Raw genomic sequence first — 22,341 nt, forward strand, 5'->3', positions numbered from 1 at the left:
CAAGTACTTGGTGATTTTAACACTACTGTCAGCTGTCCTAAACATTCTTGACATGAACATAAACACACCATTATCTTTGTTCATTAGATGAACACATCTGATGTTAAACACGTATCTCTGAAAGTTGAACATTCACAACCTGAACATACCTTATGTCAGACACTCATCACTAGCAGACTAACCTAAAATATCCCTACAGTTGTGGTACTAAGTGACGTCATTGCTGCGAACAACCCTAACCTTGGCCGCATATTAGACCACATGCACACGATGGTCAAACGAATGGAACCGGTCAAGTTCAATGTCGTCATTGTCAGGAACGAGACCGAGGCTGTGGATGAAGGTGAGGTAGTGAGACCGAGGCTGTGGATAGTGATGTAGTGAGACCTACGCTGTGGATAGTGACGTAGTGAGACCGAGTCTGTGGATGGTGAGGTAGTGAGACCGAGGCTGTGGGTGGTGAGGTAGTGAGACCGAGTCTGTGGATGGTGAGGTAGTGAGACCGAGGCTGTGGATAGTGAGGTATTGAGACCGAGGCTTTGGTGGTGAGGTAGTGAGACCGAGGCTGTGGATGAAGTTGAGATAGTGAGACCGAGGCTGTGGATGGTAAGATAGTTAGACCGAGGCTGTGGATGGTGAGGTAGTGAGGCCGAGGCTGTGGATGGTGAGGTAGTGAGACCGAGGGTGTGGATGGTGAGGTAGTGGGACCGAGGCTGTATATGTCCTGAAACTATTTATCAAACGTGTATGTCCTGGTATCTGCTAATAAAACATGTATTTGCGTCACTTTTCCCCAGTGTGTGCAGCCCTACAGTCTGGCGTCGTTGCTCTGATAGACATATCGACACCCCACTTGTCGCCGCCACTGAAGTCTGCCTGCTACCTGCTGGGTGTCGCCTACATTTCTGTGGTGGACAACTCCTACTTCTACCAACTACGAATCAGGTAACTTTAGTCTGCAGAGTTAATCGATAGAAAGACAGATTATAGGATATCTTTAACTATCAGAGCTACATATTGAGTAATTAGACTGGTAGATGGGTTGGGTTATACTGAGATGTTGTGCTATATTTTAGCAACGGTTCTAACGTTATGATCGAGCCGGCTTCTACACAGATGTTGATGGTGGTGGCTGACATTGTGATGAGGGAACAGCTCAACAACGTGGCGATACTGCATGATGAGACGTTTGGTAAGTCGGTGTGGTGTGGTGGTAGGTGGGGTGTTGGTGGGTGGGGTGTGGTGGTGGGTGGGGTGTGTTGGCGGCCCGGGTTTGTTGGTAGGTGGGGTGTGGTGGTGGGTGGGGTAGGTTGGAGGGTGGGGTGTGGTGGTGGGTGGGGTGTTGGTGGGTGGGGTATGTTGGTAGGTGGGGTGTGTTGGTTGGTGGGGTGTGTTGGTTGGTGGGGTGTGTTGGTTGATGGGGTGTGTTGGTTGGTGGGGTGTGTTGGTTGGTGGGGTGTGTTGGTTGGTGGGGTGTGTTGGTTGGTGGGGTGTGTTGGTTGGTGGGGTGTGTTGGTTGATGGGGTGTGTTGGTTGGTGGGGTGTGTTGGTTGGTGGGGTGTGTTGTTTGGTGGGGTGTGTTGGTTGGTGGGGTGTGTTGGTTGGTGGGGTGTGTTGGTTGGTGGGGTGTGTTGGTTGGTGGGGTGTGTTGGTTGGTGGGGTGTGTTAGCCGCAGGTTTGTGGTATTAAGTCACAGTATACTTGTAATTTGACATGTTGCCATGCAGTGTTATTTTTTGGCGAGTTTAGACTAAAGTTTAATTAATCAGTATTAATAATTAACATTAGTGTATCTTAAGCACGTTGATAACACACAATGTCTGTGTAGATATCAACAACACACCTCGACGTGTACTGACCAACGTCCCAGCCCAACACATCTACATCCCACTGAGTCGTGACGTCAACGAAACTAACCAGCACATCGACAGCATCATCCGTCTGGGCATCAAAGTGGTTTTCATCATCGCTGACAGGTTCAACGCCCAGAACTTTCTCACGGTGGTGAGCTTGTGTGGGGTGAGGGTGGGAGGGAATAGGGGGAGGGTGGGAGGAAAGTGGGGGAGGGGGTACCAGTTGTGCAGGATTTTCTATGAGGATGAAATGGCCCTGCATATTTGTCACCCTGGTATAATTACTGAGGTTCAATAAAAATCAATCAATGCACCTAATCTTGATCCAGGGCGTGTTTTAGAAAACATTCAAGTCTCTAACGACTAAAGATTTGGCGAGGGAGGGGGTAGGTTGACAACATTTTCGGATTTGATCTGGCTTCTTGTAAAGATGAGCGGTTATGGGGGGGGGGGTATCTTTAAAAAAACGTGATGCCTTTGATGGACCACCCTTATCAGGTATTTATTATTATATGATTATAGTAGCTAATAAAGTAAGACATGTACTTCCATGTGCTTTAGAAAAGTTTGTTCAGCGTATTTTAATGGTGCTTGTATAACGTGGTGGTGTCTACTGTGGTCAAACGAAATGTTTGTTCTACCACTTGTGTTCGCTAACACGAATGTACATTTTTTCATCTTTTTTTCAGTTAACAAAGAGAAAATTTCTGACCTTTGACCCCGCTCTTTTTGTGTTAACAAAGGTAACCAATTCTTTTTTCTTTTATTTCATGATTGCAACAATAACAAACTTTCAAACCGTCTGTTTTAGAACTTATGTACCACTCTAAACCTGTTAGCTGTGTTTTTTACAAAAAAAAATCTTAAACATATGTGATATATTCTAACACTAACCAAAAGATCCTACACATGTATTCTAACACTAACCAAAAGATCCTACCCATGTATTCTAACACTGACCAAAAGATCCTACACATGTATTCTAACACTAACCAAAAGATCCTACACATGTATTCTATCACTGACCAAAAGATCCTACACATGTATTCTATCACTGACCAAAAGATTCTACATATGTATTTTAACACTGACCAAAAGATCCTACACATGTATTCTATCACTGACCAAAAGATCCTACACATGTATTCTAACACTAACCAAAAGATCCTACACATGTATTCTAACACTGACCAAAAGATCCTACACATGTATTCTAACAGTGACCAAAAGATCCTACACATGTATTCTAACACTGACCAAAAGATCCTACACATGTATTCTAACACTAACCAAAAGATCCTACACATGTATTCTAACACTAACCAAAAGATCCTACACATGTATTCTAACACTGACCAAAAGATCCTACACATGTATTCTAACACTGACCAAAAGATCCTACACATGTATTCTAACACTGACCAAAAGATCCTACCCATGTATTCTACCACTGACCAAAACAAAAGATCCTACACATGTATTCTAACATTGACCAAAAGATCCTACACATGTATTCTATCACTGACCAAAAGATTCTACATATGTATTTTAACACTGACCAAAAGATCCTACACATGTATTCTATCACTGACCAAAAGATCCTACACATGTATTCTAACACTAACCAAAAGATCCTACACATGTATTCTAACACTGACCAAAAGATCCTACACATGTATTCTAACACTGACCAAAAGATCCTACACATGTATTCTAACACTGACCAAAAGATCCTACACATGTATTCTAACACTAACCAAAAGATCCTACACATGTATTCTAACACTAACCAAAAGATCCTACACATGTATTCTAACACTGACCAAAAGATCCTACACATGTATTCTAACACTGACCAAAAGATCCTACACATGTATTCTAACACTGACCAAAAGATCCTACCCATGTATTCTACCACTGACCAAAACAAAAGATCCTACACATGTATTCTAACATTGACCAAAAGATCCTACACATGTATTCTATCACTGACCAAAAGATCCTACATATATTCTAACACTGACCAAAAGATCCTACATGTATTCTAACACTGACCAAAAGATCCTACACGTGTATTCTAACACTGACCAAAAGATCCTACACGTGTATTCTAACACTGACCAAAAGATCCTACACGTGTATTCTAACACTGACCAAAAGATCCTACACATGTATTCTAACACTGACCAAAAGATCCTACACATGTATTCTAACACTGACCAAAAGATCCTACACATATATTCTAACACTGACCAAAAGATCCTACACATGTATTCTAACATTGACCAAAAGATCCTACACATGTACTCTAACACTGACCAAAAGATCCTACACATGTGTCTACCCCAGGACGCTAAACTGAACTGTCCAAGCTGTGACGGCACCGTCCGACTTCTGCTGGTCACTGCCAGACAGAACACGGAGGCCCAGAAACAGTTCATTGACTTCATACAGCAGGCTGGCATCCTGCATGATTTTGACATGGACAGCATAAAGGTAGGTCACTACAGGCCAGGTGAGATGGACAGCATAAAGGTAGGTCACGTGCAGCCCAGGTGAGATGGACAGCATAAAGGTAGGTCACGTGCAGCTGAGATGGACAGCATAAAGGTAGGTCACGTGCAGGCCAGGTGAGATGGACAGCATAAAGGTAGGTCACGTGCAGGCCAGGTGAGATGGACAGCATAAAGGTAGGTCACGTGCAGCTGAGATGGACAGCATAAAGGTAGGTCGCGTGCAGCCCAGGTGAGATGGACAGCATAAAGGTAGGTCGCGTGCAGCCCAGGTGAGATGGACAGCATAAAGGTAAGTCACTATGTGATATAGACAGAATAAAGGTAGGTCATTACAAGACCAGGTGATATGGACAGGATAGGGGTAAGTCAAGCGTAGACCATGTGAGTTTTTAATTGTACTAGAGTTTACGAGTTGGCTTCAATATAATAAAATATATGGTATTCGACAAATTTGGCCCACTACTCAGAATTAAGTCTGCTCTGTCCTGAATGGGCTTCTATAGCCTTTGTGCACACAAGAACGAACTAAAGTCAGCAGTCGTCCTGGTATCATTTTAAAAAATGTCGCTGATTACTAATAAAAGTTTCAGTTGCATGTTTTTGACTAATTTTTGTAAAGATATGAATTTAGTTTCTCATGCTTCTCACTTCTATCATCCAATTTGGTCAGTCAGTCGTTTTATCCCCAGGTTGATGAGGCCCTGGCGTTTGATCTGGCCACTATTGTGACCATCGCTATCAACGATTTGGCCAGGGAAGCGGGTGCTGTGTTCAACATTGCCAATTTGGACTGCTACAACTTGTCTAGCGGCGACATGAACCGCGCTCAAAGTCATCAACTGATTAACCTAATTAAACAGGTGCGGACAGTGAACTTTCCATATTCTAGTTTTAAAATCCTTTCAGAATTATTTTTGAACAAATGGTTAGTTTTCACTATTTAACTGACGATGACCTATTCCCGGTTCCCCAGAGTTCAAGGTCAGGTGTGTTCGGGCCCATCTCGTACAGCTCTATGGATGACCTTGTACGCTACGAGTTGACCTTGCTGATCAGCGAGGTGGTGTTCGAGCAGGGGACCCAGAAGAGCAAGGTTCAAGTCGCCAACTGGACCAAGGCTGGACACATCCAATCAACGGAGGCCTCTCTCATTCGTGCTGACAAGAGGAGGAAGTACAGAGTCGTGACAGTAGCAGGGGTCTGTCTTTGTTATAGTGGCAAGGGTCTGTCTTTGTTATAGTGGCAGGGGTCTGTCTGTTATAGTGGCAGGGGTCTGTCTTTGTTATAGTGGCAGGGGTCTGTCTTTGTTATAGTGGCAGGGGTCTGTCTTTGTTACAGTGGCATGGGTCTGTCTTTGTTATAGTGGCAGGGGTCTGTCTTTGTTATAGTGGCAGGGGTCTGTCTTTGTTACAGTGGCAGGGGTCTGTCTTTGTTATAGTGGCAGGGGTCTGTCTTTGTTATAGTGGCAGGGGTCTGTCTTTGTTATAGTGGCAGGGGTCTGTCTTAGTTATAGTGGCAGGGGTCTGTCTTTGTTACAGTGGCAGGGGTCTGTCTTTGTTATAGTGGCAGGGGTCTGTCTTTGTTATAGTAGCAGGGGTCTGTCTTTGTTACAGTGGCAGGGGTCTGTCTTTGTTATAGTGGCAAGGGTCTGTCTTTGTTATAGTGGCAGGGGTCTTTGTTAAAGTGGCAGGGGTCTGTCTTTGTTATAGTGGCAGGGGTCTGTCTTTGTTACAGTGGCAGGGGTCTGTCTTTGTTATAGTGGCAGGGGTCTGTCTTTGTTATAGTGGCAGGGGTCTTTGTTAAAGTGGCAGGGGTCTGTCTTTGTTATAGTGGCAGGGGTCTGTCTTTGTTGTAGTGGCAGGGGTCTGTCTTTGTTATAGTGGCAAGGGTCTGTCTTTGTTATAGTGGCAGGGGTCTGTCTTTGTTATAATGGCAGGGGTCTGTCTTTGTTATAGTGGCAGGGGTCTGTCTTTGTTATAGTGGCAGGGGTCTGTCTTTGTTACAGTGGCAGGGGTCTGTCTTTGTTATAGTGGCAGGGGTCTGTCTTTGTTATAGAGGCAAGGGTATGTCTTTGTTGTAGTGGCAGGGGTCTGTCTTTGTTGTAGTGGCAGGGGTCTGTCTTTGTTGTAGTGGCAGGGGTCTGTCTTTGTTATAGTGGCAGGGGTCTGTCTTTGTTATAGTGGCAGGGGTCTGTCTTTGTTACAGTGGCAAGGGTCTGTCTTTGTTATAGTGGCAAGGGTCTGTCTTCTGTCTTTGTTATAGTGGCAAGGTTCTGTCTTTGTTATAGTGGCAGGGGTCTGTCTTTGTTATAGTGGGGTCTGTCTTTGTTATAGTGGCAGGGGTCTGTCTTTGTTATAATGGCAGGGGTCTGTCTTTGTTATAGTGGCAGGGGTCTGTCTTTGTTATAATGGCAGGTGTCTGTCTTTGTTATAGTGGCAGGGGTCTGTCTTTGTTATAGTGGCAGGGGTCTGTCTGTTATAGTGGCAGGGGTCTGTCTTTGTTATAGTGGCAGGGGTCTGTCTTTGTTATAGTGGCAGGGGTCTGTCTTTGTTATAGTGGCAGGGGTCTGTCTTTGTTATAATGGCAGGGGTCTGTCTTTGTTATAGTGGCAGGGGTCTGTCTTTGTTATAATGGCAGGGGTCTGTCTTTGTTATAGTGGCAGGGGTCTGTCTTTGTTATAGTGGCAGGGGTCTGTCTTTGTTATAGTGGCAGGGGTCTGTCGTTGTTACAGTGGCAGGGGTCTGTCTTTGTTATAGTGGCAGGGGTCTGTCTTTGTTATAGAGGCAAGGGTCTGTCTTTGTTACAGTGGCAAGGGTCTGTCTTTGTTGTAGTGGCAGGGGTCTGTCTTTGTTGTAGTGGCAGGGGTCTGTCTTTGTTGTAGTCGCAGGGGTCTGTCTTTGTTATAGTGGCAGGGGTCTGTCTTTGTTATAGTGGCAGGGGTCTGTCTTTGTTACAGTGGCAAGGGTCTGTCTTTGTTATAGTGGCAAGGGTCTGTCTTCTGTCTTTGTTATAGTGGCAAGGGTCTGTCTTTGTTATAGTGGCAGGGGTCTGTCTTTGTTATAGTGGCAGGGGTCTGTCTTTGTTATAATGGCAGGGGTCTGTCTTTGTTATAGTGGCAGGAGTCTGTCTTTGTTGTAGTGGCAGGGGTCTGTCTTTGTTATAATGGCAGGGGTCTGTCTTTGTTGTAGTGGCAGGGGTCTGTCTTTGTTGTAGTGGCAGGGGTCTGTCTTTGTTATAGTGGCAGGGGTCTGTCTTTGTTATAGTGGCAGGGGTCTGTCTTTGTTACAGTGGCAAGGGTCTGTCTTTGTTATAGTGGCAGGGGTCTGTCTTCTGTCTTTGTTATAGTGGCAAGGGTCTGTCTTTGTTATAGTGGCAGGGGTCTGTCTTTGTTATAGTGGCAGGGGTCTGTCTTTGTTATAATGGCAGGGGTCTGTCTTTGTTATAGTGGCAGGGGTCTGTCTTTGTTATAGTGGCAGGGGTCTGTCTTTGTTATAATGGCAGGGGTCTGTCTTTGTTATAACGGCAGGGGTCTTTCTTTGTTATAGTGGCAGGGGTCTGTCTTTGTTATAGTCTCAGGGGACTGTCTTTGTTATAATGGCAGAGGTCTGTTTTTGATATAGTCTAAAATCATCAAGCTGTATCAATATCATGACTTTTGTTTTCTAATCCAAATACTAACCTAAACATTTAACCTAAGCTTAGGAATATATCGAATGGATAAAACAAACTAAATTTTTTTGGTCTAATTTCCTTTTGCTTCACCAAGATACCTCCATTTGTTTACAAGAATGAGATAAAAAACGACACGGGGAATCCCCATCAAAACGGAAATTCCCAGTACAGAGGATACTGTATTGATCTTCTAGAAAAGATAGCGGAGAGTATGAACTTCGATTACGATATCTATGATACCGATGACGTAGGATCGATGGACGAGCAGGGCAGGTGGTCGGGTGCTATCAAGGAGTTAATGGATGGGGTGAGTTTATCCAGAGCGAGTTATCAGTAGGATACGTCTCTCTATATTTCTAATATTAAACTACCAGCTAAGTTAAAGATAACCTAGACACGACCTGTCCACAGAGAGCCGATATTGTAGTTGGCCATGATGGCAGAGAGAGAGAGAGAGAGACCATCATAGACTGTACTGTGTCTTGTTTTGTCCACAGAGAGCCGACATTGTAGTTGGCCATGATGGCAGAGAGAGAGAGAGAGAGACCATCATAGACTTTACTGTGTCTTGTTTTGTCCACAGAGAGCCGATATTGTAGTTGGCCCTATTTCCGTGATGGTCGAGAGAGAGAGAGAGACCATCATAGACTTTACTGTGTCTTGTTTTGTCCACAGAGAGCCGATATTGCAGTTGGCCCTATTTCCGTGATGGTCGAGAGAGAGAGAGAGAGAGAGAGAGAGAGAGAGAGAGACCGTCATAGACTTTACTGTGTCTTGTTTTGTCCACAGAGAGCCGACATTGTAGTTGGCCCTATCTCCGTGATGGCCGAGAGAGAGAGAGAGAGAGAGAGAGAGAGAGAGAGAGAGAGAGAGAGAACCATCATAGACTTTACTGTGTCTTGTTTTGTCCACAGAGAGCCGATATTGCAGTTGGCCCTATTTCCGTGATGGTCGAGAGAGTGAGAGAGAGAGACCGTCATAGACTTTACTGTGTCTTGTTTTGTCCACAGAGAGCCGATATTGCAGTTGGCCCTATCTCCGTGATGGCCGAGAGAGAGACCGTCATCGACTTCACGGTGCCGTACTACGACCTTGTGGGTCTGACCATCCTGATGAGGAATCCCAAGGTCGACTACTCCCTGGTCAAGTTCCTCAGCGTGTTGGATGAGGAGGTTTGGGGCTGCATCATCGGCGCCTTCCTGCTCTTTAGCGTCCTCATCTGTCTCTTTGATCGCCTCAGTCCATTCAGGTGACTCTTGGTGTATTTATTTGATTGCCTCAGTCCATTCAGGTGACTCTTGGTGTATTTATTTGATAGCACATTCAGGTGACTTGGTGTATTTATTTGATCGCCTTAGTCCATTCAGGTGACTCTTGGTGTATTTATTTGATTGCCTCAGTCCATTCAGGTGACTCTTGGTGTATTTATTTGATAGTCCATTCAGGTGACTTGGTGTATTTATTTGATCGTCCATTCAGGTGACTCTTGGTGTATTTATTTGATCGCCTCAGTCCATTCAGGTGACTCTTGGTGTATTTATTTGATAGTCCATTCAGGTGACTCTTGGTGTTTTTATTTGATAGTCCATTCAGGTGACTCTTGGTGTATTTATTTGATCACCTCAGTCCATTCAGGTGACTCTTGGTGTATTTATTTGATCACCTCAGTCCATTCAGGTGACTCTTGGTGTATTCAGCGTCCTCTATGGATTAGATTTCACGACCCGAACTAGAGGCTTTGGATTTAGCTGCTGTACATCCGAGTACTCGAGTGACCAATAAAGCTGACAGGTGTTTAACAAAAGAAATGTATAGTAGATCTTTTAATCTCAACCAAAATTAAAGTAGGATAAGACGAATACAAAATTTCTGTCAGTCTTGAAGGCCCATGACTTCTACTTCTACTGACTATCTCACCATATTGAAGGCCCACAACTCTTACCTCCCCAGCTACCAGAACAGAAGGTCCCAGTGGAATGAAGTCGGGGAGGAGCCACGAATTTTCACACTGAAAGAGGGGATTTGGTTCTGCATGATGTCACTGACACCTCAAGGTGACCACACAAACACCTTTATAAGGTGGTGTCTAGAAAGGTTTGAGGGTTTTGTATGATGTCACTGACACCCTGAGGTCACCACACAAACATATATATATATATATATATATATATATATATATATATATATATATATATATATATATATATATATATATATATATATATATATAAAGCTTCCAGTTGTTGAGACTGGCAATACTTTACTAAGATCCAACCGCATCAAGTTTTGGTGCAATAAAATAGATACTTCAGTTAATGACTTTTTTTATTTAATGAATAGATCTAGTTTGTTTCCTTTCTCAGTATCCAAATGGCTGTCTGGACATCTGCTGGTGTACAGTATCGTCTGCCTGTAATGTCCATCTAATGTCCATGTAATGTCCATGTAATGTCCATCTAATGTCCATCTAATGTCCATCTAATGTCCATCTAATGTCCATGTAATGTCCATGTAATGTCCATCTAATGTCCATCTAATGTCCATCAAATGTCCATCTAATGTCCATCTAATGTCCATGTAATGTCCATGTAATGTCCATCTAATGTTCATCTAATGTCCATCTAATGTCCATCTGTCCATCTAATGTCCATCTAATGTCCATCTAATGTCCATCTATTGCAGGTGGCGGCGAGACGCCGAGGGCATTGTCTGGACGTCTGAAGGTGTCCAGTATCACCTGCCTGTAATGTCCATCTAATGTCCATGTAATGTCCATGTAATGTCCATCTAATGTCCATCTAATGTCCATCTGTCCATCTAATGTCCATCTAATGTCCATCTAATGTCCATCTATTGCAGGTGGCGGCGAGACGCCGAGGGCATTGTCTGGACGTCTGAAGGTGTCCAGTATCACCTGCCTGTAATGTCCATCTAATGTCCATCTAATGTCCATCTAATGTCCATCGATTGCAGGTGGCGGCGAGACGCCGAGGGCCTTGTCTGGACGTCTAGTCGCGGCCACCTGGTGGCTGTTTGGTTTCATCATCATCGCCACCTACACGGCCAACCTGGCGGCCTTTCTGACCGTCTCCCGCCTGGAAACGCCCATCGAGTCTCTGGACGACCTCTCCAAACAGACCAAGGTCCAGTACGCCCCGCTGAACGGCAGCACGGCCATGACCTACTTCAAGAGGATGGCGGACATCGAACAAAGGTTCTACGAGTGAGTTGTGTTCCCTCGTGAGAAACTTTAATTCGGTTGCTTCCCTTTCATTACACATGGGTTTTTTATGTCCATTGCAACAAGTCGCATACTTGATTACTAGAGGATTTATGAGTTCAAATATTGAGTTTGATTTGTGCTGTATATTGTATTTATTCAAACTAAAGATTGCAACTGCAGCACACAAAAAATATTAGAAATGTGTTTAAATTAATGACACATCTTTTGATTTAGTTGAAAATTTATGGCTTATATGAGGGCAGCCTGCGAGGGATAAGTTAAGTCTTGATGGTTTTGCAACTTCTTTTATTTGCAAATTTCTAAGTTATAAGTCTGGGCTGAGATTTAAAAAGCAGTGTTAAAATACGATTTTTACTCAACAAAACTTAGAGGTGATGTTATTTGATTTGACATGAGTTAAAATCACATGACTTGACGACCTTGAGTTGGCCTCATGACCTTGACCCTTGTAGGATCTGGAAGAACATGAGCCTGAACGACAACCTGGCGGCCGTGGACCGCGCCCAGCTGGCCGTGTGGGACTACCCCGTGAGCGACAAGTACACCAAGCTGTGGGATGCCATGAACAAGTACGGCTTTCCCCAGTCTAACGAGGCGGCCATCTCACGTGTGCTGGGGGAGGACTTCGCTTTTATATGTAGGTAGCACTCAGCAGAGTTTCTTCCAGGGGAAGAAATGTATACTTACTTTTGAAAGTGTCCCTTGCCTCCCACCCAGCTGACGCCACCTTCAACAAGTACCAGATGTTTATCAACTGTGACCTGCTGGAGGTGGGGGAAGAATTTTCTAGAAAACCCTACGCTCTAGCAGTACAAAACGGCTCACCTTTGCTTGGAGAACTATCAAACGCGTGAGTTCTGTTGTCTCTATAGGGCTAGTAAGTAGGTCACCAACTAGTTCTACGGCTCAATAAAAACTGCATGAGTCATTGAACTGGTTGGTGCCCTACTTACCAGCCCTATAGAAGTGAGTTCTGTTGTCTCTATAGAACTCTGCCGACATGTATTATTCTCGTGATTATTAATATATATATATATATATATATATATATATATATATATATATATATATATATATATATATATATATATATATATATATATATATATATATATATATAATAATTCCATCCTGTGGAAATCTATTGAAATTTGTTCTAACCAAACTCTACAGAACTGTCAAAATTTGTAAATAAAATCTAGACCTGTGTATTCTCGTAGTGTGTGTTTGTTATACTTCTAACCAAACTCTATAGAATTCTATCTCAAGTCATGAAGTATGAAAGAGCTTTAAATGTCCCTGTCAGAATATTGAAGCTGATCAACAACCGGACTCTGGAGGAGCTGAAAACAAAATGGTGGAAGATGGACAAGAAGGACTGCCCCAAGGTGGAAGACGAGAGTGACGGTATCAGCATAAAGAACATCGGCGGCGTCTTCCTCGTTATCGTCATTGGGTCGGCTCTATCGCTGGTCACATTGGCGCTAGAGTGTTACTGGTACAGGTAAGTCAGGTGTGTTGGTGGTACAGATAGGTGGTGTCAGTGGTACAGGTAAGTCAGGTGTGTCAGTGGTACAGGTAGGTGGTGTCAGTGGTGTCAGTCGTACAGGTAGGTGGTGTCAGTGGTATAGGTAGGTGGTGTTAGTGGTGTCAGTGGTACAGGTAGGTGGTGTCAGTGGTACAGGTAGGTGGTGTCAGTGGTACAGGTAGGTGGTGTCAATGGTACAGGTAGGTGGTGTCAGTGGTGTCAGTGGTACAGGTAGGTGGTGTCGGTGGTACAGGTAGGTGGTGTCAGTGGTGTCAGTGGTACAGGTAGGTGGTGTCAATGGTGTCAGTGGTACAGGTAGGTGGTGTCAATGGTGTCAGTGGTGTCAGTGGTACAGGTAAGTCAGGTGTGTCGGTGGTACAGGTTATTCAGGTGTGTTGGTGGTACAGGTTAGTCAGGTGTGTCGGTGGTACAGGTAGGTCAGTTGTGTCGGTGATACAGGTAAGTCAGTTGTGTCGGTGATACAGGTAAGTCAGTTGTGTCGGTGATACAGGTAAGTCAGGTGTGTCGGTGATACAGGTAAGTCAGTTGTGTCGGTGATACAGGTAAGTCAGGTGTGTCGGTGATACAGGTAAGTCAGTTGTGTCGGTGATACAGGTAAGTCAGGTGTGTCAGTGGTACAGGTAGGTGGTGTCAATTGTATAGGTAGGTGGTGTCTGTCAGTGGTGTCAGTGGTACAGGTAGGTGGTGTCAGTGATGTCAGTGGTACAGGTAGGCGGTGTCAGTCGTGTCAGTCGTACAATTTGTCAGGTGTGTCAGTGGTACAGGTAGGTGGTGTCAGTGGTACAGGTAGGTGGTGTCAGTGGTGTCAGTGGTACAGGTAGGTGGTGTCAGTGGTACAGGTAGGTGGTGTCAGTGGTACAGGTAGGTGGTGTCAGTGGTACAGGTAAGTCAGGTGTGTCAGTAGTGTCAGTGGTACAGGTAGGTGGTGTCAGTGGTACAGGTAAGTCAGGTGTGTCAGTAGTGTCAGTGGTACAGGTAGGTGGTGTCAGTGGTACAGGTAGGTTGTGTCAGTGGTACAGGTAGGTGGGGGCTGGTTATTTGACATCATCGACTGTGTATAGACATCGTGTGTTGTTAAAAAAACAAAACGCGGCACATCATAAAAGTGACTCAACCTGTTTTTCTCTAGAATTCGACCAAGACGGCGCCGTCAGATGAAAGATACGGACGACTGTGTTCAAACCACCGCCTCCACCGTGTCGCAGCTCTCGGAGCCGGAGAAGAAGGAGCAGTTAACCCAGCCGGACAGCAGCAAGGAGGCTGACGGCAACTGTGCGTACACCAACGAGGCCCTGGAGATGGCCGAGCTGGAACTGACCACTGGTCAGGCGCTTGACACGGCCGAGAGGGTTTAACACAGAACTACTTGCTCTCTTCACTTCATTTGGACAACTTTTCGCGTCAGATTTGATGTGTCCAGTGTATTTTTTTAGATATTTTCTAGAATAATTTCATTTATTTTATGATTATTAATACATTTATTTAATATTTTTACCGTATTTTATATATTTTTAGCGCAATTTCCATACTGGGATTGCGATTATTAACTCGTCATTTCTGGATGGATGTGTGTCCGCAGCCTTTAAGTCGTATCTCCTCCTCAACGAAGCAATATCGAGGACTAGTTCCAAAAGCGAATATGTTAAGCATGTTCCGAGGATGAACATAGGCCAAAAAAATTCCGGAATTCCTTCCTGGATTTCCGGGAAAAGCCAAAAAACATCGAACAAATGCAGTTTATGCTCCATATCTCGGCAACCAGACCACTTAGCGACTTGAAACATTTACCAATCGATTCCTGCCATAATTTAAAAGAATATTGCCGAAGAAAGTTTACAAAAACATCCTTTCGTTCGGTCACAAAAAATGTTTTAAAATTATTTAAACTGAGCATCGTGTAGGCCTAGGATGATATTTTAAACTGAGCATCTTGTATGCCTACTCGTTAAAATAAAACTATGTCCGTTGATATAGGTTAATATAGTTTTCTTTTTTTTTTACTTATTAATTCAAACGTTATTTTTGTACCCTATTAATTTATTTATAATTTATATGAGAGTGATAGGGAGTTACAATTACAAGGTTTTGTTTCGCTAGGCATAATCATTTTTTCTCATTTTTAAAAAAATTAATTAAGGAAATTGCGCTTAAATTGTCAATAGACTTTTTATTAACTTGTTTTTAAATCGCATATACCCCAGACAGCTAGACATCAATAAACGTTTGAAATAGCGTGTCGACATAGGAACAGTGGCGTAGCGAGGACGGGTGTCACCCGGTGCGGCACTTAATGGTGTCACCCCCCCCCCCCCCCAGAGGCCTAGCGACCCTTCCCGGGGACAAATTTTCGATTTGCAACCCCCCCCCCTCAAGTTTTCGATTTGCGCCCCCCCCCCCTCAATTTTTTCTCTATATATTTTGCTATTTTTTGCCTTGGTGTCACCCGTAAATGGTGTCACACGGTGCGGTCCGCACCCCCCGCCCCCCCCCCTCGCTACGCCTCTGCATAGGAATCAAAGCCAGACCCATATCTTTTGTCAATGTGTTTTATGCTGTAGCCTATTTGAAAAACATGTTTTATAAAATAAACAAGAAACGAAACAAAATTGGGAAAAGTGTGTTGATCGGCTTTATTACGAAACAAAATGTACAAATTATGTTTTTTTTATATCTTGAATGTGTTCAGTTTATATGTACAAAATAATAAATGATTGATAAATGATTGACAAAAAATGTAGCCGATTGTTTAGCTTGATCTGTGTATGTAGCTGCAATACAATAAATCTTTAAGTAATTTGAGGGGTCCGTGTAAGACGAGTGGGGTGTAGTTTCCAAGAAATATCTTGCACTTTTTTTTCAACATTTTTAGTTTTATGGTGGGGTTGGAACGGGTGAGCTTGGGTTATTTTTTGGGTTGGGATTAGGAATGGGCGTGCCAACCCGATTAGGGGTGGACATACGATTTCTGAGCAACCAGACGGGTTTCAGGGGTTCTGAGCGCTGGAAGAAGTGGGGTCTCTGTTGGACTGGGGCGTTCGTGTTGCCGGGGCCGTGAGTCGGGGTATTGAGAACCGTTGTGGGTATGGGCTCTCTGTCAGAAGTGGTGGGGAGAGGCTGGGTGGTCGAGTTGGCAGCCCGTGTCTGGAGGGTCCATGTGGATCGTGGGGGGTTGCTGGCAGGTTGGATTTGGGGGTTGCCAGATGTGTAATTCTGGCGGCCATAACTGGCTGGCGGGTTGGTGAGCTGATGGATGGGGTTGTTCTCATGGTTTGTTCCAACTGGGTTGTAGTTCGGTGGGTTGTTACGTAGAGGCTTGTTGGTATTTATAAACCCAGAATTGGGTTGTAAGTTTGATGTGATGACATCCCGTGGTTGGCTGGAGTTGATGGGTTGTGATGAGTTAGCCGAGACGTTAAATTGTCTTGGTTGTGCTCTTTGTTGAACGTTAGACGGAATGTTAGCTTTAGGCTGTGGGGGTTGGGTTGGGTTGGTGTCTGGGGGATTAGTTAAAAGGTATGGCGGCATTAGGTTTATTTCTTGGCTAAATGTGGGGTTAACTTCTGTGTGTTGGCTAATGTTCGACATCAGATAGTTGATTCCCTTTGTGTAGTTCCCAGAAGGCGGGTTTGTATCATTAGTAGTTGTGGTGGGTGGGGGTTGGTTAGAGCTGTTTGTTTGGTTAGAACTGTTTGTGTGGTTAGAACTGTTTGTTTGGTTAGAACTGTTTGCTTGGTTAGAACAGTTTGTTTGGTTATAGCTGTTTGTTTGGTTAGAGATGTTTGTTTGGTTATAGCTGTTTGGTTGGTTAGAACTGTTTGTTTGGTTAGAACTGTTTGGTTGGTTAGAACTGTTTGGTTGGTTAGAGTTGTTTGTTTGGTTAGAACTGTTTGTTTGGATAGAGTTGTTTGTGTGGTTAGAACTGTTTGGTTGGTTAGAGATGTTTGTGTGGTTAGAACTGTTTGGTTGGTTAGAGTTGTTTGTTTGGTTAGAACTGTTTGTTTGGTTAGAGTTGTTTGTGTGGTTAGAACTGTTTGTTTGGTTATAGCTGTTTGTTTGGTTAGAGATGTTTGTTTGGTTAGAGTTGTTTGTGTGGTTAGAACTGTTTGGTTGGTTAGAGATGTTTGTTTGGTTGGAGTTTAGTTCTCGGTTAGCGTCAGGGGTTGTACTGGAATTGAATAATGAGTTAGAGTTATTGTTTAGCTTAATATTGGGTTCATGCGTTATATTTTGTGAAGGGTTAGGTTTAGATTGGGGGTTAGAGTTATTGTTTGAGCTCGTACCAATGCCTAGGGTAACATTTTGTATTTGGTTAGGTTTAGACTGTGAGCTAGAGTTACTGTTTGTGCTAGTATCCATCTGCACGCTTGCAGCGGGCGGTATGAAGATATCGAAAAATTGGCTGGCTTCTATTTGTGATGACGTCTTAGACTGTCTGGCAACAGATGGAATTTGTTCGCTTGGATTTGTTGATAGACTTTTGTTTGGAGAACTTGTTGTAGATTTTTGTGTTATGGCAATGTCGGGGCTGGTGAATTTTGGTGAGTTGTGTTGTAGTTTTGATGCAGAAGTGAAGTCAAAGACGTTACTTGCAGCAAATGTTGGTGCTACTGTTGGTGCTACTGTTGGTGCTACTGTTGGTGCTACTTTTGGTGCTACTGTTGGTGTAATTGTTGGTGCTACTGTTGGTGCTACTGTTGGTGCTACTGTTGGTGCTACTGTTGGTGTAATTGTTGGTACTACTGTTGGTGCTACTGTTGGTGCTACTGTTGGTGCTACTTTTGGTGCTACTGTTGGTGTAATTGTTGGTGCTACTGTTGGTGCTACTGTTGGTGCTACTGTTGGTGCTACTGTTGGTGCTACTGTTGGTGCTACTGTTGGTGCTACTGTTGGTGCTACTGTTGGTGCCACGGTTTGTTTTGGCGTGGGTATTTGGGCAGTGTTAGAGTTAGTTTGTACTAGAGGTGGGTTTTTTGGGTGGACATTGTTAGAGGGTGGTGTGGGGCTAGGAGCAGGAGCTGATGTGGGGCTAGGAGCAGGATTTGATGTGTGGCTAGGAGCAGGAGCTGATGTGTGGCTAGGAGCAGGAGCTGATGTGTGGCTAGGAGCAGGATTTGACGAGGGGCCAAAAGCAGGAGCTGATGTTTCAGCTGGTAGCCTTGGACCAAATGCTTGTACAGGGGTGATTTTACTGGGAGCTTGTCCTTGTGTTGTTTGACTGGAACTAGGGGCAGGAGGAACAAACTGCCTGAAGTCTGTAGGTGGCACAGAGAAAAATGTTGGCTTTTTATCAGGGGAGGGGATGAATGATGGTTTGGTGTCTGAAGGTGGTTGGTGATTAGGTGTGTTGGTGTTAGGTGTAAAACTTGTTGAATTAGTGTTAGGTGTTTGATTTGGTGACTGGGTGTTGGATAAAGGAAGTGGGATGAAAGATGGGCTACTACTTGTAAATGGAGTTGAAATGTGTGTAGGGTCGGGTTTGGTCCCTAATGTGTTATGTGTAGGTGTTGCGTTGTTTGACGTCAAAGCCGGTCCCAGATTGTCTACAAAGTTGGGGAGGGAGGAAGGAGTTCTAGAGTTCTGAGAATTCGGGAGGGTTGGTGTCTGGCTTGAAGTGGGTAGAGAAATAGGACCGAAAGGTTTGTTGAGAGCGTTAGATGTGTTTGGTGGGGGTGGTGGTGGAGAAGCAGCGGAGGATTGTTGAGAGACGTTTGACACAGCGTGGGAGACGGGTTGGTTTTTTTTGTCTTTTAGAAACTCCATGATGTTAACATTGTGATCGGGAAATGTTTGTTTTTCTGTGAAGACCATTTTTGTATTGTTTTGTTTTGATTGTCCAGTGGTTGGTCCCGTGGTTCTATCTTGTAGAAACGTGTTGTTGGACTGGAAGAAAGTTGGGGGGTCTTTTATTGCGTTCCCCTGGCTAGAGATACTGCTGCTAACGTTTTGTTGCATGAAAGATGGCGGTGTGTCGGGTTCGAGGCTGGTTGGTCCAAACACAACATGTCTCCCTGCGTCAGATTGTTTGTTGTGTCCAAGTTTGGCGGATGTGTCGTCTGTCTCTTGCTTTGTTGGTTGTTGTGAACTTTTTGTTGAGCGGTCAAGAGAAAGGTCAGCGGTTGGACCAAACCGTCGAGCGCCATCTGGTGATGTGTTAACGGGACCAACATCTCGACCTGGTACTTCATGATGGTTGCTAGATGTCAAACCAAACTGATCTAGTTCTTTCCTCTGCGGTTCGGTGCTGTCATTTATAGCTCCAATACTCTGGGGATTTGGTCCAAACTTTCCGAAACTGTTTTGTTGTGGTCTAGAGTTTGAAGCTGATTGTTCTGTCCCATTTATCTGAGGACTTGCAGCTGGTCCAAACTTGCCGATGCCAATTTGTTGCGGCTTGAAGTTTGAGACAGTTTCCTGTGTCACGTGAGTCTGAATACCTGGACCAAAGCTACCTGTACTGCTGACTCGCTCACTACTGGCCTGGGAGGTGGGGTCAAGGTTATTGCCAGGATCAGGATTGATTGGACCAAACCTAACCTTCGGCCTTGTCTCTGCCCCATCTGTAGGTGTGTGACTTAATGGTGGGGAGTTAACACGGCCTGTCGTGTTACCTGGTGACGTCAGCAAATGGTCGGGTATGCCTGGACCTGGCGCCCGCGCCCCTATGGGATCCGTTTTGTTGTCTCTGTCAAGGCGAGCTGTGGTCAGACTTGGGGCCGGCTGTACAAGTGGGATCGTCCACCAGATGGTCGCTAACAGGGTAGTCACTGGCACAGCTCTGGGGGTTAAACAACAACTTTTTAATATACATTACCAGTTTCATTTGACCACTCATCGTGTGTACATTTGAGAAAAAAAATATTTCTTTAGTAAGTAGAAACAAAAATTATTATTAATTATTATTTGATGTTGTGTTTTTAAACTGATGAATAAACAGTAAAACTAATGTTTTAAAACTTCTTATAAAAAAATAATTCAAACGTATTCGTGTATTCTCAGTGTCTATTATTGAACTGCTGACATATCGAGCTCTTTCAATTCAATAAAAATCGTGCTAATTGTATTTATGTTTGACAAAATGTTCCTTCTAATTGGCTTGTTATTTACTTTAAACAGTGCGCATATCCTTCAATATGTTTTATCGAGCGTTAATAGATTGAAACAAAAGTTTAAAATAAATATGTTATTACTTTGACAAGTTTTAAGCCACAAATATAAGACAAATGCGTAGCGTATTTTATGGTGCTTTACGTTTATTTTGTTTTGTTTTAAGCTATACTTTAATTGTACACGTATTTACAAAATTAAATTATAAAACACTTCTTGTTTTTATACCACTCAAGCATTGCTGTATCAGATTGTTTTAGTTATATGCCATACCAAATGACACCATGAAAAGGTCATACAATGTCATACAATGTCATACTATGCTATATCTTGACAACTTCTCAACACACTACACAAGCACTAGGTTTTGAACATTTTTTCTAATCGCAGACAGTCATGCTAATACTTCATTGCCACCATGCCATAACTCTCAACAACAATATTTATTCAAATAGCTCTAAATGTAATTTGTTTTCCAATAACTATAAGCAATAGTGTTTATACAATTAATATCTCTAAAAGGTATTTGTTTTCCAGTAACTATAAATAGTAATATTTATTCCAACAATTTTAATAGTAACTTTTTTAACCATTACAGTGAACAATACTTGTTACCAAACTATGTTAATTCTAAATTTTGCCTGTAATTATTTTAAATGTTGTGTAATCAGATTCTATGTTGTTCGACTAGATTTAATAAAAAATCGATCAAATACTATTTGTGTATATCTTCCCCACTAACCTGAGTAGGTGTAACAAAAAGATTGCCATGTTCAGCCGTGGCACAAAATCTCCGTGATACACAAAACGTCAGAAATAATCTCCATTCCCTGCTGGACATTATATAGGGCTGAGTCAGCCTCCATAGGTCCAGCCACTAATGGTTATGGTTGATTTATCGCAACACTACATCTAACATCAACGGTCCATAGGTTAGAGATGGGGGGTAGGAGGGACATTATTTGATGGGGTCCCACCAGCGGTGTGCTAATGGATAATGGAACGTTGGCCTATCAGAATTTGTTCCTTGTTTTAATTGCCATTAATGTTTGACAGTCGGTGTTGATTTTGTTTCATGTTAATTGTATATTTATCTTAAAGATCTTTTTTAAGTTGGGGGGAGCAAGATATTTGTTTTGTTAGTTTTTATCATTGTTATACTAGGTTAAAACAGAAGGCGGATGTTATAAATAGTGACGGAATTAAATTGTGACAAAAATCTAAAAGTAAATTCCTTGTTGGAATGTTTATGGAAACATCATGACAATAATATGTTTAAAAAATTCTGTTAAGATTGGGCGCCTTTGTGGTAGAGAATACGGTACACGTTGCCGAATATAGTCTTGTTTTTATCAACTTAACAAACAAATATAGAGATATAAGAAGAATATATATTTAAAATAATTAAAAATTGTGTTTTTGCTTTTTTACATGTAGCTTCACTTTTTACACAGACAACAAAATTTAAACCCGTATCATTATCTAATCATCTTTGTCAAGGTTATCAGACCACTAACGGCAAAACTATCCTATCTTTAAGTAACGAGGAATGATCACCATTGGCTAAAAAAACACTGAATTCAACCTTTGCCAACCAAAACATCACAGCAATGTCTGAGTGTGTTATTGTGTTTAAAAGCTATTTTAAAAAGTATTTGGATTTTATGTAACTTTTCTACAGCTCAAAAGAAGGGGACAAATATTGAAACAATCGACTTGCTCATTTAGTGTTAAGGTAATTCCCCATAGCCAGGTACAAACCAGAACACCCAGGACACGGAAACCTACACTAGGCTATCAAACGTCTAATCAAGTCTGGACCACAATGCTATTTTAACCTTTGGCCTCAGGCATCTCATTACCTGTGGAGATAAATGGAGGGATAGGAAACAGAAAACTTCAAACACATTTGTAATCGCTGGAGATATTGAATACAGAGGGTTCAGTTCGACTGGTGTGGAACCTGTGACATCTATTGCTTTTTACTGGTGACGTAGGTTACGTGATCTTCACACGTTGTTGTGGGATTAGGTTGTTTTAACAACTTAGTTGCTTGTGCTGTTGTTTATTTATGTGGGCAGCAGGGGGTTGTATTTGCCCACGGGTCTACCGGGGAAAATACGAAAATACTGGGCCAATAGGAAAATATGGCCCCCCCCCCCCTTTCAACGGCGCCGTAATATGCTTAGTCGTGCTTTTTAAAAAAAAACAAATTTTTAAAACCATAGCATCGGCTGCTACCTCTCCATTTCATCTTCATCCATGCCAAAGATTAAAATTGAAGTTGATGGAGGATATATACACAGTGAAAAATTTCAATCTGAAGTTGGGGGCAACTTTAACATTCCCGGTGCTCTTAGACACAGCCAGTCTACCCCTGGGGGCAGTGGTTGTTTTCTATCT

The 22,341-nt window shown here is 43.1% G+C and overlaps 2 protein-coding genes across 2 annotated transcripts; one reads left to right on the forward strand and one right to left on the reverse strand.

Moving 5' to 3' along the window:
* The first annotated feature begins 270 nt into the window (after positions 1–270).
* On the forward strand, positions 271–12,793 carry LOC131936144 (ionotropic receptor 25a). Its single transcript, XM_059293052.1, has 14 exons — positions 271–343; positions 798–945; positions 1,077–1,192; positions 1,829–2,004; positions 4,203–4,349; positions 5,059–5,229; positions 5,343–5,567; positions 8,136–8,348; positions 9,052–9,290; positions 9,992–10,095; positions 11,015–11,264; positions 11,738–11,922; positions 12,003–12,135; positions 12,592–12,793. The coding sequence occupies exons 1-14, from the start codon at positions 271–273 to the stop codon at positions 12,791–12,793; spliced, it is 2,382 nt and encodes a 793-aa protein (XP_059149035.1).
* A 2,912-nt stretch (positions 12,794–15,705) lies between these two features.
* LOC131936103 (mucin-2-like) lies at positions 15,706–22,202 on the reverse strand. Its single transcript, XM_059292977.1, has 5 exons — positions 22,180–22,202; positions 17,951–19,609; positions 17,421–17,729; positions 16,755–16,999; positions 15,706–16,328 (listed from the first exon to the last, which is right to left on the reverse strand). Exons 1-5 carry the CDS (start codon positions 22,200–22,202, stop codon positions 15,706–15,708), a joined length of 2,859 nt encoding a protein of 952 aa, XP_059148960.1.
* Between the last annotated feature and the right edge of the window lie 139 nt (positions 22,203–22,341).

The sequence above is a fragment of the Physella acuta genome, unplaced genomic scaffold (genome assembly GCF_028476545.2).
Source record: "Physella acuta isolate Inbredline_101_S28 unplaced genomic scaffold, ASM2847654v3 ptg000168l, whole genome shotgun sequence".
In the NCBI taxonomy this organism is placed as follows: Eukaryota; Metazoa; Mollusca; class Gastropoda; family Physidae; genus Physella; species Physella acuta.

Coding starts and splice junctions, on each gene's coding strand:
- LOC131936144 (XM_059293052.1), top strand. CDS start 271: ATGGTCAAACGAATGGAACCGGTCAAGTTCAATGTCGTCATTGTCAGG. Junction 344..797: donor GACCGAGGCTGTGGATGAAG/GTGAGGTAGTGA, acceptor ACTTTTCCCCAG/TGTGTGCAGCCCTACAGTCT. Junction 2,005..4,202: donor CCCAGAACTTTCTCACGGTG/GTGAGCTTGTGT, acceptor TGTCTACCCCAG/GACGCTAAACTGAACTGTCC.
- LOC131936103 (XM_059292977.1), bottom strand. CDS start 22,202: ATGGATGAAGATGAAATGGAGAG. Junction 19,610..22,179: donor GATGAAGATGAAATGGAGAG/GTAGCAGCCGAT, acceptor TTTAACCCCCAG/AGCTGTGCCAGTGACTACCC. Junction 16,329..16,754: donor CATCTCTAACCAACCAAACA/GTTCTAACCACA, acceptor CTAATCCCCCAG/ACACCAACCCAACCCAACCC.